General features: G+C 35.4%; 1 protein-coding gene across 7 annotated transcripts in view; it reads right to left on the reverse strand.

Moving 5' to 3' along the window:
- The window catches only part of ANKS1B (ankyrin repeat and sterile alpha motif domain containing 1B), a 415,189-nt gene that overhangs the window by 194,532 nt on the left and 203,835 nt on the right, over positions 1–16,822 (reverse strand). For 5 of the 7 annotated variants that reach the window (XM_064702134.1, XM_064702132.1, XM_064702136.1 and 2 more), the window contains exon 15: positions 3,474–3,580. In XM_064702134.1, the coding sequence (XP_064558204.1) occupies positions 3,474–3,580 (107 nt within the window). Of the gene's footprint in view, positions 1–3,473; positions 3,942–16,822 lie in introns of those variants that run through there. The other 2 variants (XM_064702138.1, XM_064702137.1) reach the window with 2 other exon arrangements.

A 16,822-nucleotide genomic window follows, 5' to 3' on the forward strand; every position in this document is an offset into this window, starting at 1 on the left:
TGCATGAGAGCTTTTAGTGACCTCGCACATTTATATATTTACATCTGTTTCTCTGCAAGTCAATTTTTTTTTTCCTCAGCACACTAAGTGATGTAGGCCTGCAAGTCTGCATAAAATTATAGCTTGTCCCAGGGATATCCATTGCTATGCATATACATTGCAAAACCTATGCATTGAAAAGATGCGTAAGTTTTGTTATTGTTCTAATCTACATATACTTCATATACATCTAATTCATATACTCTGATTTATGACTGATTTAATTGGTTTCTTCACTTTGGAATTGGTTTACTTGTGAAGAGGCCTTCACATTAAGAAACTGCAGTATCATCTGCATCTTCAAATACAGACTATCTGCACAAAGTCACTACAAATTTCTACATCTGAAGGACACTGCAGCCTATTACACAACAAATTATCAAAGTTAATGATGATTACGTATCCATACACATATTCAAGCACATGTGAACCAAGACTTGGGACTGAATCTGCCTGGGGCCTGCTAAAAATTATGGAAGTGTCATTCCTGCATGACCCTAACAGTGGGTAGGAGCTGCACTTGCTTTGTGCACAAACATGCTGTAAGTAGAATTAAAGTATTTAATGAAAAAACACTAATTTTCTACATACTATGTTTCTATGCATTTTTAAAACATATATTGATAAAGAACTGAAAAATATTTATACTGTAAAGTTAATAGGAATCCAGCTGTTTCTTCATATGAAGTTCACATACTTCAGGTAAGATAAACAAATCTTCGTAATTCTAACCACAGTCTAGTGACTAACTTTCCTAATGCCCAAGGGAGACTAAACACAAGGAGTTAATTTCCATGATCTAATGAATTATTAACTGTGAAATCTTTTTATCAGAAAATCACCTTTTTATTAAAATGCTAATTTAATTAATAGAATTTTGCTGTTGAGAATAGTATATATGGGATATATTTGTTCTCAGATGTACGTTATTCCATGGACATTAATTATAACATTGTGATATTCCCTTTTCTATTCTGAACAGCTAGTAAAACCTGTACTACTAAATCATACTTAATAGGAGTGTGATGGTTGTTGCTTAGGCAACAGAATGAATAAATGCAGGTCAGACTGTGCTTCCAGAAAAAACAAAAGCAGGAATATAGTACAGAATGAATAAGAAATATGTCTTAACTGATTTTTACTGCATTGAACTATTAGACTTCTTCAATGTAAAGCAGCTAATCTATCTGAAACATTTAAGTTAATAACATTTTGAACTCTAGTTTAATATGTAAACTGCTGTAATAAAGGTAAATCTGTTCTGTCATATTAAGGAAGAATACAATTTGCTAAGTTTGGAATAATCTGAATTTTTCTCTTAGCATAGTAGGTGTTTCTCTTCTCATTTTTCTATATACTTTCTAAGTTTAATTTTCCCTTTAATATTTTTGCTGGGATGAAAAAGAGCTTTTAAACCACTTGTTTAAATTCCTCAAGAGAGGCTTTTCTTACATAATGCTGATGTATTCAAAGAAGTGATATAAAAAGAAATAATTGGTTTTTTTCTAATAAAATATAGAAAATATTCGATTTCTGGCATAGACAAAACTGAAATATGCAAAAGCATGATGAATAGTGAAATCAATAAATTGGAAATTATAAAACTGCTGAAATTATGCATTTTTTAATTACAACACAATTTCACAGCTCTTTTATTGTTATTGGATTTATGAGTCTAATCTTCCATTCAAGGCATGCTACCTTAGCTAATATTAAGAGTAATTATGTATTCATCTGTAATATATCAGAAAAGGCTTAAAATTACCAGAAAACACTGGCTAGCAGAGAAGTATACAAGCAAAACTTAATCTGCCTGATACGTTAGAAGTTTGACTTGCACATTGCATAACAAAATCTTGTATGTAATTTGTATGCTTATATAAGTAGAGTAATAAGAGATGTAGGAAAGTCACATAAATTCCCTGAGACCATGGTTCAGGCCCCTCCAGAGCCGGGATTCGACTGAAAAGTCCTCCAGGGCTGTTAATTGACTTCTCTGGTGCTCATATTTTACCTGTGGTAGGTGCACCCCTCTGCATTTGTTATGCCACCTACAGCCTCGTGTGAACAGCTTCCTTTTGTAGCTTCTTTAAGACTAAATGATCACCTACTTATGTAACTAATGCTACAACATATGTAAGAATATGTAGTTACACTTTGGGAAACTGCAGCATGATACACTTTTTTTTTCTTGCCTACATTGCTGGGCAGACAGCATAGCTTTGTTTTAAAGAATATTTAAAGGTGCAGGTGACAATGATTTTTACTGATCTAAGCAAATGATCACATGGTAGCCATACAAAACAGGAAGAAATGTCTACTCTATTATAATGTGGAAATGGCAGAGATATGTCTCCTAATTTTTTGATCAGTACTCCAAAGGCATATAATAATGTTGGCAAAATAATGTAAAGAGGAAGGACACAACTCGTGTGATGATTTTACAGATATAATATTCATGCCCTTTCACTTCTGTTTCTTATATGGCAGACAGAAGTTATGAAAAGTTAGAATTGTTCCAAGATATACATGGATACTTAAAATATATTTTAAAGGCATTTTAAAATATTTTTAAAGACTTGATACTTTTTAAGAAATGCAGTCAGGATTTTTGGAAGAGGCTCAAGTAGGAGGAATACTGAAGCAGGTAGAGATGTGATTATATAACAGCTTTACAAGTAAGCTTCTCTCTTTACTGTCAATATTCATTTCAATGGAAAGTTTGTGCATGACAGGTCTGTTACTTTACACCACATGGTGATATGGTAAATCCTGACCTAACTAAAACTTCATTTCTTTCAAACATTCCTGATAAATGCCTAGAGTTAAAACATTAAAATGGAACAATTAATAGGAATGCATTACTTTTTCTCTCAGGGCATAAGTTTCAACAAGTGAATCCCACAGCCTGATTATCTAAGATGCAAAAATATTTAACCAAGACATCCAGAATTACTTGCAGGGACAGTGCATTTCATTAAATAATTTTCTGTTATGAAAATACCTCTCAAGGCAAGAATGGCATTGCATGTTCTTTAATTATCATTACAAGTTAATGATGAAATAAAAGTAACAATGTGATGCACTGCAGAAAGGGGTGTTTGCAGCTTTTTCATACTATGAAAATTCTGCAATGGATTAAAAGAACTGTGCCTTTTTCTTCTTCAGTCGGAGGATTGAGGAGGGAGAGAAAGAACATTAATACTCAGTTTTTATTTTACCAAATATCAGGCTAGACTCTTTTGTAATGTGTACAGTCTGGAAGTTTATAAAAAGGCAGTTTATATATTAATTCAGCTACAGATAGGAGAGTGAAACACTAAACAGATCTTAGTGCAATGCAGAATAGCTCTAAGGTTTTACGAGCACATACGAGACAGACAAAAAAGGCAGCTACAGTGTATATACACAGCCAGGCACGGAAGATTTCTTACCATGAATTGCACATTGTCAAATCCATTAGCCAGCAAGTGGTTTTCATACTGAGGTAGCCCAATATTTTCCAACCATTGTCCCACTGTCTGGACAGGGCATCGGGGTCCTGTAGGAGGGTGAAGAGGGAGGCGTTTAAGCAACGAATAACCATCCACTGGATAATAGCGGTAGTCCTGGGCTGAGAGGTGGCATTGCCACATCGTGTTCCTGGAAAAGTTGGTATCAAACGAGCCCGCCAGCTTGACAGATTAATGTTTTCAGCAAACAGAAAAGTCAGAAGTAAAACATAGTTTTCAGGGCAGTATATAACGTAAGGTCTGATCGCAGCTCTACATTTCTTGGTTATTAATCTTTACTACAGACCAGTACGTCATACAGTAGAGGAAAAAAAAAAAAAGGCATATCAAGCTGTCAGCTAAGCTGCTCTCCGTTATATGTGATTGTTGGAATACTCCACAATGAGCAATGCACTGCCAGCAGCAAGAATTCTTTTTATCAAGTACTCCTACACTCATCAGTATGCAGCTCCATGCTTCTTGCTCCCCCTCGCTCGCTCCCCTTCATTACCCAGCCTAGGCTACACCTCGCATTTTCAATAATAGCCATCAGATAAGGCAGATTTTTTTTTTGTCTGCAAGCTGTAAGCCTGCTGCTGCTGCTTCCTCCTACACACCCATCCAAGCGTCAATCTTGAATGATGAGAGCAGTCAAAACAAATGCAGAAAATAGCAAGATTCAAAAGCAACCTAGAGCACTTAAATCTGAATAGAATCTTCATACCAGCTATGCTTTACATATCTATTTGTTGTAGATTTTTACATTTCACAAGACATTAAGAAACACAGTACTTAAAGCATAGCCCATGGCATGGTTTACTATGCCTTCCCCTTCCTCCTTTTAATGTAAGATAGGTAGGGGTCTGCATCTCTGCTTATATAATAGCAAAACCGTTTAATGAATCAATAATGAATATATTTCACAGCTTCTCTCTCGTGTAGTACAGCAAAAGACATAAAAGGCACAACAATTTTAGTCAAAGTAATTAGATTATCTGCATGATTTCTTCTTGAACTGTAAAATTTAAGACACAAGAAAACCTTCATGCTGACATATAATAATTCAAATTGAAAAGGTCACCATTTCAAATGAATAATTAAAAGAATAAAATTGTAAGTTTATATCCTTTCTTACAAAAATGTGAATGATAGCAAGTAGGCATAAGATTTGCATGATTTCTAGAGAGGATTTAAATTTTATCAACTATAACTGGAAAAAAAAAGATTATGAATTTTAAATGAGCAGAAAATTCATTTTCTGCATAAGAAACCAAATATCTCATGATGTATTTTATATCTACATTTCATCTTTGAGACACTTTCTCTCGAGATGGAAATATTTTATTCCTTTGTTCTGAAAGGAATGTTTACTAAACTTTTGTTTTTCATAACCATATGAAAGGACTTATCAAAAAAAGGCAAGAAATAGATATATTCAGGGTACAATTTCAGAAGGAATCCTGTCAGTGGTGCTTCATTTATTGAGCAAATTAATTACTTTTTTGTTTTTCTTATCCATTGTGCATCTCGAGCAATGACCATCTCAAAGGAGGAATGTAATTCCAGGCATGAGGAAATTATAGATGTTTGTCAAGGGGATAATATGGAACTGATAGTACTATGGCAGATAATTGTTTCATAGAAAACCAAACCTGCAGTCTGACCAACACATTATAATACAATGTCTCTTCCAGTGCTACACAGAAGGTCCCTGAGCATTCACAGAACAGATTCTAAATATATAGAATTAACAATATTTTAAGAGTTTCAACTCTAATCTGATTAGTCCTTGGACTGAAACTTGGATGACCTTTCACTTTGATATTGCTGCCTGGATTTTTGAAACATCTCATGCAAATTGAAGTCCATAATAATTTTGTAGAATAATTTTAGTTGAGCATAGAAAATCTTTCATGAAGTTGGAATGTTGCTTAAGGTCTCTTATAAGTTTTTCTGTTATTCCAGGTATTCTTACTGACTTGATAAATTTACTACACAAAGTGTGAAAGGTTCATTATGTCTTTGAAAAGAATACTGAACACTCACCAGGCACTGGTAAACCTGCAGTACACAAAGAAACTTTTAGCAGTTTGCTTATTGCTAAATGTATTTCAAATAAATGAATGGAGGATTAATTTTTTCTCAGAGAAAGCAGGTACGCCAAACTGATAAGAAATCTAGGTCTGATGGAGATAGAAATGCATTTGTTCACACAGGTCTGCAAATCATTCCTATTTTTGAAAAGTTTTCTCTACCATGAATGAATATTTTTGTATATAGGCAGATCACAATCCCTTCAGGATAGTGCCCAGGCATGAAGAAGGGTAGGCTATGCTGAGCTGAGATAAAAGAATAAAAGAATAAAATCGTAAGTTTATAGGGGACATCCGCCAAGTAGGCAAATTCAAAAGGCTGGGCAAGATCTTCAGAGTGAAAACTGAGAACAAAGGTATCTTAAATAAGATGAGAATTCTATCCTTTCTGATTTTTCTTAGTTGACTGAGAATTAATAAACTTCTTTCAAAAGGATTTCTGATTCTGTCTTTCCCTTTCCCCTGTAAGCAGAAAAATTGATATCAGAGATCTTGTAAAGCATAATCCCTTCGAACAGATTATGCATGACTGGCTCTTGTATTTCCTATAAATGCAGAGACACAAATGTCTCTGCATTGTGTTCCCCAACACCAAAAATCTGCTGCCCACAAAAAGGCACACAATAATCAATATACTAGTTTCATGGTCGAACTGCTTCTTCCTTACCTTACTATAAACAGCATGGAAGCTATGCTGCCAGTGATGAGTGCTTGGCTCAATGCCTAGCAACAGTGTAGGCAAAATTCAGTTGCTGAGTGGCTCCCCAGACACATTTCCTCATGTAGCTGTTGGTACTGTGTCTAACTGTCTCCATGGCTCCAGCCCTGGATGATTATAGCACTGCTGGTCCCACTGTGCACTCTCTCCAACTCTGTCCTTTGCCAGTATAACCACGAGGCTGAACCCATCAACACAACATAAGGTTGCTCAGCAAGGGGAAAGAAAGCGAGGAGAAACAGTCAGCTTGCTGCCTAGTCCTCACCCCTGACTATTGTTTCATTGCTGAAGTATCTTGTTATCTACAAGGCTTTTCTTCCCTCCCGCTTCCACCAAAGGTTATTGCAAGGCAAAGGCAGGCCCAGAGCCAGGACTGTTTGGATGAGGGAACTTGCAGCCCTTTAAGATCTCCAGATCTTTAGCCACTTCAGGTGTTTTACCTGAGGGAGGCTGCTTGGGCAGTTTTTCCTTGCCAGTGCAATGGGAACCTGGAGCAGATGCTCCTGCTTTGAGACTAAAAGGCTGTCTCCTGATTTTTTTTAAGTCTATGACTCAGTGCCAGCCCCACCAGCGTGCTGCTGCAGGCAGTGCCTACACTTTGCCTATGCCTAAAGCTGGTGCTGACATTGAAAACACCCTGCAGGCTGAGATGGTCTCACCTTGACACACTTACACACTACTGTGCTTTCCTGCAATTTCAAACGACAAAAATTCCATGATAATCCTTCTGTGATACCACAATCAAAAAAGATGCATCCATTCCTACATGGGAGAGCTGACACTTAAGTCTCTTACAGAGATAGCAGTACTTGGCTCTTTCTTCTCCAAGGCAACAGAAGAAGCACACTGAAGTGATGTCTGCAAGAAAGATGCCATCTGGTATGCTATACGATAATTTCTACAAGACATCTTGTTCCCAATGGGATTCAGAATATGTTTATTGTGGGGTTTGGAATGGATTGAATCTGTAATATCAGAGGGCACATGATTTCAAACCTGTTGTAGGGCAGATCTGCTCTAAATGCTAAGTAATTTAAGGGCCTCTCAATTTTATGTTTTCTACTGTTAGCAATATGAATTTTTATTGATTTTTTTTTGTTTTTTTGACTGAGGAGAATCATTACGAACAGAATATTTTAAACAATTCTTTTTTGATATATGAATAACTGTTAAACATTGCTAAATTTAAACCCTTCTGGTGCTAAGGAAACAAAAAGTGGAGTATTTTAGTAGTGACTAGTAGTGACCAAAAAATTCTTGAGTAGAGAATATGAAAAAATGAATCATTTACGTAAGCTGGCAGGAAAGTTTAGCAAAGCTGGAGAAACTGATGTTACAATAAGTACTGAAAACTTTTTTTTTTTTAATTAAAGCTTTCAGCTTTGTATAGAGCTAAATAGAATATAATTTCTATATTTATGACTTCAGGCAGATACAAAAGTTACCTGTCTACATTGTGACAGCAGTTAGCATGGCAGGGTGTTCTACTGAATAAACTAATCTAATGCATGTACCCCTAAGAGGACATAAGGATAGCTAGGAACAGGATGGTGTATGAGAAAAACTACACCAAACATCCAGCAGATTACTACAATTAAAGTTTATTATGGGAGAAGCACCCTAGGTTCCAAGAAAGGTATGCAGGATTCTGGTTTATCTCATGCATTTCAGTTTATACTATAAGGCAGCCCCAAAAGTTCAGAGATTTTAAATGATCTTTTTCATGAAACTCTGAAAAAAATGGATGCCTTGCATAAAATGTATAACTTCTCTTGGCAGCCTGGCTCTTTGGATGATGATGGCACTGTGGATAATAATATTTGGTGATGCTGAATATTTCTCTGAAAGTGCTTTTAGAGACATTTTTCATGGCATATACAGAAACAAAACAAAATCAACAGGGACAGCTTGAATTTAAGTAACACTATCTAGTATCTATGATCTAAAGGTTACATTCCACTACTTATGTGTGGCTCAGAACTCACAAAAATAGCTCTCAGATCACAGTTAATCAAGCTAATGGAAAAACCCTCAGTGACTAGGAAAAATCATCCTCACAGCTCTTTTCTGATTTTTATACCAATATTGATTATAACTCTACATTACCACTGTGTAAGTGCTGTATCTTTAATAACTATAACCTCAAAGTCAACAAGGAAAATTCATTTTAGTTGACAGGTGATTTGTCAGTGGTGACCTGTACTTTGTGAAACACACTGGCCCTTCTACATGTTAGCATTTCTGACTGTTGATGTATTATTTACCCAGGAACAGCTCAAAGTACTCCACTGTATCATGAAACATACATTTATCACAGACACTTCAAAGTTAGAATATTTTTCATGTTCAGTTGATTGCTTTGACAACTTTAATTTAGCCTCCCTCAGAATGCATGCTGTTCAGTCAATGAGGAGCAGATCTTATTGGAAAATTAAAATACCTGTTTTCTAGAGCACAGCCACTGGACGAGGACTCATTTCTATTCAAGAATGTCATTACCATAATGCAGAGAAGTATCTATTTATTATCTATCTATCTATCTATCTATCTATCTATCTATCTATCTATCTATCTATCATATTTGGTAACATATATTACCATGCAGCAAGACTGCTTGAGATACAGTTAATCTTTCCAGATTTTGATTTTCTATTTTAAATTAATAGATTTTGGAGATTTTTTTTCTAAAGGCACTGGGATAATCAAATATATATATATGTTATATAGCATTGCAACATGTACGACTTCAGTCAGATGTATATCCTTGGCTTACAATACAAGATGCAGCTAGTGAATCACAAGTTAAGAACAGATGGATGTTTCACCGCAAGACCACAGGATCAACTGCATTGGATCAGAGCACAGCTTCATCTAGCTCATCTAGCTTCATCCTTCACCAGCTTCAATCACAGTGGCTACTATTAGATGACTGCAGAAGAGCATAAGATGCACATCCAGCAATCCTTTCCTAGCATTTTCCCAGTTTCCAGCAATTTGCAGCTAAATGTCTTTCTGAAAGAGAAAGTGTCCTTATGCTTAGTTGTCCTTTATGTATTTTTCTGGCAGTTTGGTGGTTGAAATATGGTCTAAGAAAGAGTCATCCTTATTCTGGCTTCAATGGAAGTTAATAATATTTTCTGAAAATGGAGTTATTGTCTCAGAGCAATTTCTGTCCTTTTCTTGGGAAGTTTTACGGGATAATAGTAACACTACACTCACCACCTATGAGTAATCATTTTCACTGCTTTCGTCTAGTAAGGAAAAAAAAATCCCCTTGAAAATTTACATGACACCATGACCAATCAAAATATTTTACCTAATTCAGTAAAAATTTTAGACTACTGTTAAAAGATAGTACACTGAGTGCATATATATAAAAAATGTATACTACACAGTCTTGCTAAAAATACTAAGGAAGCTCAACCCTTTATCCTATAATTCCTGGCACCATAAACTCAAATTTATGTAATTTCAAATTTGAGCAAGTCTTTTTACAGCTTTGTGCTAAGCAACACTGGACTATCAAACAAGCAGAACTAGGTAACACAGAACTGGGTAACAGAGAACTATTTGAAGAAAGTGCTCAAAAATAGATATCTGCACAGAGATATCTCAAGAAGTTACATACAGCTGTTGAATAACCTATAGCCTTGATTTCATAGATTTGGTAAGTGCTGCAAGGTCCTGTGAAGAGCTGTGGAAATGAGAAGCATTTACTGACACATATTTTTGAAATTCTGAATAGTGAAATTATACATGATGGAAGATTAAAGATTTCTCCTGAGATTATTTTATAAATCAGATTCAATCTGAGACAGTGTGGCACTTTTTTTTCTGGTTGCTTTTGCCTAGCTGGGTTCAGAGGCTTCCTTGCCCCTGGTGCACCAGATTTCAGAGTGAACTTCTCCTTTGAACAGCTGATCAGGTAAATTCCCTTCTCTCCCTTCTATTCTTTCTAACTTCATTTTATAATTAATTTTCTATGCTCCCTGGTTATCTCACTTCTTGTTCTTGTAAATTATGGTCATTTGCTCTTTCGTCATCTTTCACCTCCAGCTACTACAATTTATTGTTTTGTTTCACATCAGATTTTTTCATTTTCTAATATTTTTCTCCCACTTCCCCTTTCAAATCTTTTAAAACAGGTTTAAAAAAAAAGTTCATTAAAAAATGAAATAAATTATCTGAGATTAAACTACCTCAAGATTTCTTTCAAGTTAAGAGTAGGTTGTATTTGGTATTTCAGGTAATACTAACTTAACTTCAGTGGTCAGTGGAGTGTGCCACCAGCGCCTGGCTCTGCCCAGCAGGGGCAGACATCTCCTTTCTTTTTAGGGAATAACTATCCATCTCTCTTCCTGACAAAAAGTCAGGTTCTCCACAGGAACTTGCCTTATTACACACAAACTCTATAACCACCTTCTGTAATATTTATCTCCTGCTAACACAGGCTCTGCAGCTCCACAAGAAAACTGCAGCATCTTTCAATGAATAATAAAGACGTTACTTGAGTGGGTGGCATGCTGGCACAGCTCTGGCAACTCACTGGACTGTTTGCATATGGATGAGCTTATATAAACCCAGTTCATCCTGCCTGTGAGCTCCCTCATGCCAACGGCTCTATTCTCACTCTCCCAGCTCTGGAGCCTGGGGTCTTGTTTCAAGGATCTGTGCTGACGTTTACAACACTGCAAATACCTCTAATGGAATTGTACTTAGTCCTGCACGGCTTTTTGTTTTAGAAATTGGAATGATACAGATGCAACTCTTCAGACAAGTTTCACAAAATGCATTCCAGGAATGATTCCTTACCTAGTTCATCTGTCAAGGCTAAAGGATCTCAACTTGAGCTCAAGTGGTCCTGCAGGTACAGGTTAGCTGAAGATCAGATTAGATCCACCAATATTTTACAAAGATTATTGCAGGTTCATGATTATTTCCTATACTACAAAGTATACCAAAACTGGAGGTGGTTTAATAAGCAAACCCAACTCCTACATGTAGACTCACATTCTGGTTTAGAGCTGTTTAGCCACAATTCTTGCTACTCATTTCAAAATTTTCAAGTACATGGATTTTCTTCTTGCACAAATTTGAGAAGAATGGCTGGGCTCTATATAAATGCCACACTGATACACAAATAGGGGGATTTGTGTACTGACAAAATAATGTATTCTTTAGAATTCTGCTCTATGAAACACTTCAAATAGCCTAGCAGAAAACAAAAGTAGCACAAAGTAACTGAGATAGGCCATCATACTCTGTAAATAGAAAAGCAAACAACAGAGTTTGTAAGAAATATTTATCTAAACTCACACATGAAGTGCAAGTATTTATTGTCAATGAATAATAAATGCACTTTAGAAGTAGTTTCCAGAACAACTTTAGACTAAACGCTATTTTTAGCATTTAATGGAAATTCACATTATCAATCAATAATTCAACCTCAGCCATTCTCGGAATTGTAATAATACAATAACCTAAAATAAAGAGCAGTAATGGATAAAAGTAGAAAAACAGTTTTGTAAAATTCCTGGTATCATGAGTTACGTTGTAGGGCTGGTGAGCAGCATATCACAAATAATTTTTGAAGGATGTGAAGGCATTCTTATGCAGTACCTTCCTGAACACAGGGAAATGAAACAAGAAAATACTGATCCTAGCATTAAAATAATGAACTCAGGTTAACAGTCTGGGTTAGAAAGTAAATGAACTCCCTTTAATAAGTTCAATATTCTGAATTACTTCATTTTCTGTAGGTGGAATGAAAACTAGAAACAATTTGGTGTGCTGTAAATTCTATAATAAGCTAAAGATTTTTCAACTAGCATGTGATGTTCTTGTGATTACTCAAAATGTGAATACTAGAAATATTAATCCAAAGATTCATATCTATTTAAATCCAAGGACTACTAGAAGGAAATATGAGTGAATCAGCTGAATTTTCAAGAAACCACTATTAATACAGTTTTAGTAGACTTAGATCTCTATATTATTTATGAAAGATAAACTTCATCATAGTCTCACTTGCCACATCATCTCCAACCCTAACATATTTTTGAAAGTAACACTCCTAGCATTTAATACAAAACACCGCCAGAGATACTGAACAAAGTTTTAGAGATTTGCCACTAGAAATCACACATGAAAATAACAAACTGATTATTAAAGCCAAATCTGTAAAATCGATTTTGGAAGTTAGGAATATTCTGCTGCCTTTAAAGTATTTTCTGGCCACAGGCTGCAAAAGCCTCATTTTTCATGAGATATTTTTAATTCCATTGATGTGCTGATTCCTATTCTGCATATGTTTTTTCAACCTGGTATTGAATTTGATTCTGCTTTAGAAATAAACGCTGTTCAATTTAGTCAAACAAATTGAATAATATATTAACATACATGTGTGTAAGTGGCTAAATAGTTGAAAGGTTCAGATTAAACATTAAGGAAAAAGCTGAACCTAAACATGTGATTTCTAAAGCTTTCAAGTAATCTGATAATTCTTTTCATATAATTTATCATGTCTTGAAAAAAATCTCTTAACCTCTGGAATTACAGTAGGATGATTATTAGAGCATTATAGAATGAGGGCATTGTTGGCTTGCTACTTTTTAGGCACACCAGCAAGCACTCTGGCATTAACTTTGTGAAATGCAGCCAAAGTGTTTTTGTAAAGTGGTAGGGTGGAAAGTGGAAGTGGAAACTTCCCCCACACCATTGTGGTTCAGTGGAGAAACAGGCAAGACCTCAGTTTTACTGGAAATAACTTTGAAAGTGTTTCAATCTTTTTTTTTTCAAGTTCTGAATCCCATAATCTTCCTTGGTTGATCCTTTTATCTCTTATCTAGATGGGCAAAGCTTAGACATATATTCAACCCCATGGTGGGAAAAGATACATTCTATACATCTCAGTGACCTGAGGGACTGGTATGACAGATGAGAGAATTGACCAGGAAGAGCAGAGTGCTGCATTAACATCATCCTCAGAAATGTTTTTAAATCCACCTAAGTGTTAGGAACCCATTTACTTTGAATAAAATCCAGGAGGTAATGTGAGCAATACTATTTTTTAAGCAACTTTCACAACAAACTAATTTGAGATCTAACATGATTTTTTTTATCAGTGTGATTTTGTAAGATTAGGGCCCTAGGCAGGTATATCGAAACTTTTAAAGTGAGAATAACTTTTATTCACTTACTTTTGATTTTCTTTAGAGAAACATAGACAATTTTTCTAAGCACTGACCCCAAACATACTTAAACATCATACTACTGAACTCTCCATTTTACTATTATTTGTCAGTATTTCTGAGCTTCATGCCCTTGGAAGTCACTGAAAATCTGATTTTCTGTCTTGCATGCTATGTATTCACGCCATTCTGCACTCTATCTCAAAAAACATAGTGGAAGTGTATATAAGATAGCTCTATATCATGACATATTAACATACACATCTTCTTTATAACTCAATATCCCTCACTTCTTCTAGAAGGAAATTATATAATTTGAGAATATTTTAAAAATACTGAAAGAAGGCTTTAATAATAGTGGTAAGCACACTATTTGAATTTCCATAGATTTGAGTAGCATTCAAACTCAATATGTGTGTGGTCACAAAGACTTCTTTTTAAACCATGTTAACAATAGAATGGATGGATCAGCTATTAGTTTAACAACAAAATAAAAGAAGACATGGTAGGGATTCAGCATGCATTCCTCTTTCTGAGAATAAGTACTTCTAGAAAATAAAAAAAAAAACCTTTAAATCTGTCAAAATTTTACAAAGAAGAATACATTGTTTGTATTCTGTGAGGGGAAAAAAAGTTTGGTTTCTCAGAAATAATGGTACAGCAGACCAGACTGCTGATGGTTTTAATTTTTATTTTTTAAAAAGGAGAAAATTTCAGTATTGAAATAGGGCCCTTATTTCCTATGTGTTTTAACAGCATGTTACATCTGATGTGGGAAAGTACCGCTGAAAAGTCCCAGCATATAAGTCAGTCAAAATGACATGTCAATCCTCCAGTTAAAAGGGAGTTTGTAGAAGACTCCTCTGTTCAAGCAGTCCTGCTGCAGACCAGGTCTGACAGCCAGTAGTAGACTACACCAAAATTGACAAAAAGTAAGCTATACATTTACTCTCTGATGGATGTCAATATTTATGACATTATAGCTCCATTTTCCTACGTTTCTTTGTTTGCTAACAATATTCTCTATTCCTTCTAGAAGGGATGTGACAGAAATCATTTATCCAAGTCTGTGAATATAAAGACTGAATTGCTTTGCAACAGTTTTGGAAAAAGAAGCCTAACACTGAACAGAAAAAGCATGGACAGAGATAAAAGCTAAATGTTGATTGGCACTCATAGAGAGAGTGAAAATGTAAAAAGAAAATGTATCAGAGTTAAAGACTACTTTGATAAATATGGTCCAATGACTTAGATTTTTACTCTATTTTCAGCTTGGCCTGAGTCTTCTGTTGTAGTAGGTTGTTTCAAAAAAATGATTTATGAAGAATATAGAGCTGAATATTACATTTAAGACACTACAGGGTAAAATTGCTAATACAATAGGAATACTTGAGTATAATAAAATAAAATAAATGCCTGCAGCTTTTGCATCCAAATCCCATTACATTTGTTATAAAACATAGCTAAAAGCTCTACAATTATCTTGCAGTTCACCCAGTGTCTGTAAGGTTTGTTTTGGGACTAAAGACATCATTAAAACAGATACATTTTTATCTCTTGTTTAGGTTTTTAAGATGTAGAAGTAAAAAAAAAAAAATTACCCCAAATATATGTGATAACTTCTGTAGAATTTATATGATCTTTAGGTAAGTTCAGTGACATGCAATACATTAGGACTATCATGTCCTCAGTAAATAAATGCTAAAAATATTTCTTCCTAACATTTTATAGCCAAATGCCTTCTGTTCTCCACTATTTTATAATCTAGATGATTGTATAGATTTAAATTGCTATTCAAATAATTTGAAATGAAGATATGATTGACAGAAATAGAAAGATTGGTATGAATAATGCAGGGGCAGAAATGCATATGTGAAGACACAGTGCCTCAAAGAGTTAAAGGCATGGTCTGTTCTGATAATCAAGGACACTGCTGGCAGTGGTAAAACACTAGGGAATATGTTCCTGTCAAGAGGAGGAGTGTGCTCTGATAAAACAACAGCTCAGACAATTTATCAGCAGAAGACCCTGCACTACAGCAACAACATTACAGCACATTGCATGTGATATTCATCTTTTTGTTATTCCAAAAGGATGGCCTAAAATATCTGAGAAAAGGAACCAAAAAAATGAGTGCCGCTGAAGAAAATTTTGGATCCAAAGGGCCTTACCACAGCAAAGGTTGATTCCTAAAGGCCTGTGGAAAAAAGCTTGCTTGTCCTGATCGAAAGGAATCCAACAGATACACTAAAAATGCCACAGTCAGCCTACCACAACACATAGAAGTGACTAAGGACAAGCAACTTGGCCACACACACACATGCACACCTTGCTCCTGGGTTCTGAGTGTGACAGGCTCCATACAAGAGTGGGACTGACTGAAAACAGTGTTACCCGAAAGAAAAGTCACTTCTGCCTTCTGTAACATTGCATATTGACTTTAGTCATGCAAATTCCCCCCAGCTGTTCTGCCACTGCAAATAAAATTCCACACTCCAGTTGTTGACAGGACACAAGGAAGGGCAGAACCAAACACAAATGTGTGGCTCTCTTTCCTGAACTGCAGTCCTACAATTGTTGCTAAAGAGTCCAAAGACTTGCAGCTTAGTAATTTCAGACTGCATGTGTATTTCCTATTGAGGAAACATCAAACAGCACTGGCAGCAGACAGCTACTGGAGCTGCCTTGTCTCATCAGCTACAGAGTCAGGTTCCTTCTGTCTTTTTTGCCAGCTATGATATTACAGGTATTTTGGTCTTCTTGCACAGCTTCCCTTCAAAGGGAAGCTGGGAGAGAAGTGATGTTATCCTTATTGTACTGTGTGGTTGTTGTGGTTGGCTATTGTAAAATTATAGTTATGTGTTCAAAACTGCAAGCTGAAGAGGTGTCCTTCTCAGTGAGAAGTTTCATAGCTCATTTTATTAAATTCTATTAAATAACTCCACTTTAATAAAGATCTTATTTTAACCAAATGGAGATTTTAAAAGGACAAGGTAAATGCTGCAAAACAGGAACTAAATTACAAAAAAATATATACTTTTAAGTCTATAACATACCACTGTGAAATCTGCCTTATGTCAACATGCCTACACATATCCAATTAAAATTCTGCCTTAAGTACTTATATTTTATCTGTTTTCAGCTCTTGGAGGAGGGAGGATATTAACAGCTTTGGAGGAAAACCACTTTGCCAAAACTGCAACCATATGGCAGCAAACAGAAAAGGACCAGCCTAACAAGGCTTCATTTGTTCAAAGAAATTTTTGACTTTTCAGTTAATACATTAGCTTT

Source organism: Zonotrichia leucophrys, chromosome 1A (genome assembly GCF_028769735.1).
Source record: "Zonotrichia leucophrys gambelii isolate GWCS_2022_RI chromosome 1A, RI_Zleu_2.0, whole genome shotgun sequence".
NCBI lineage: Eukaryota > Metazoa > Chordata > Aves > Passeriformes > Passerellidae > Zonotrichia > Zonotrichia leucophrys.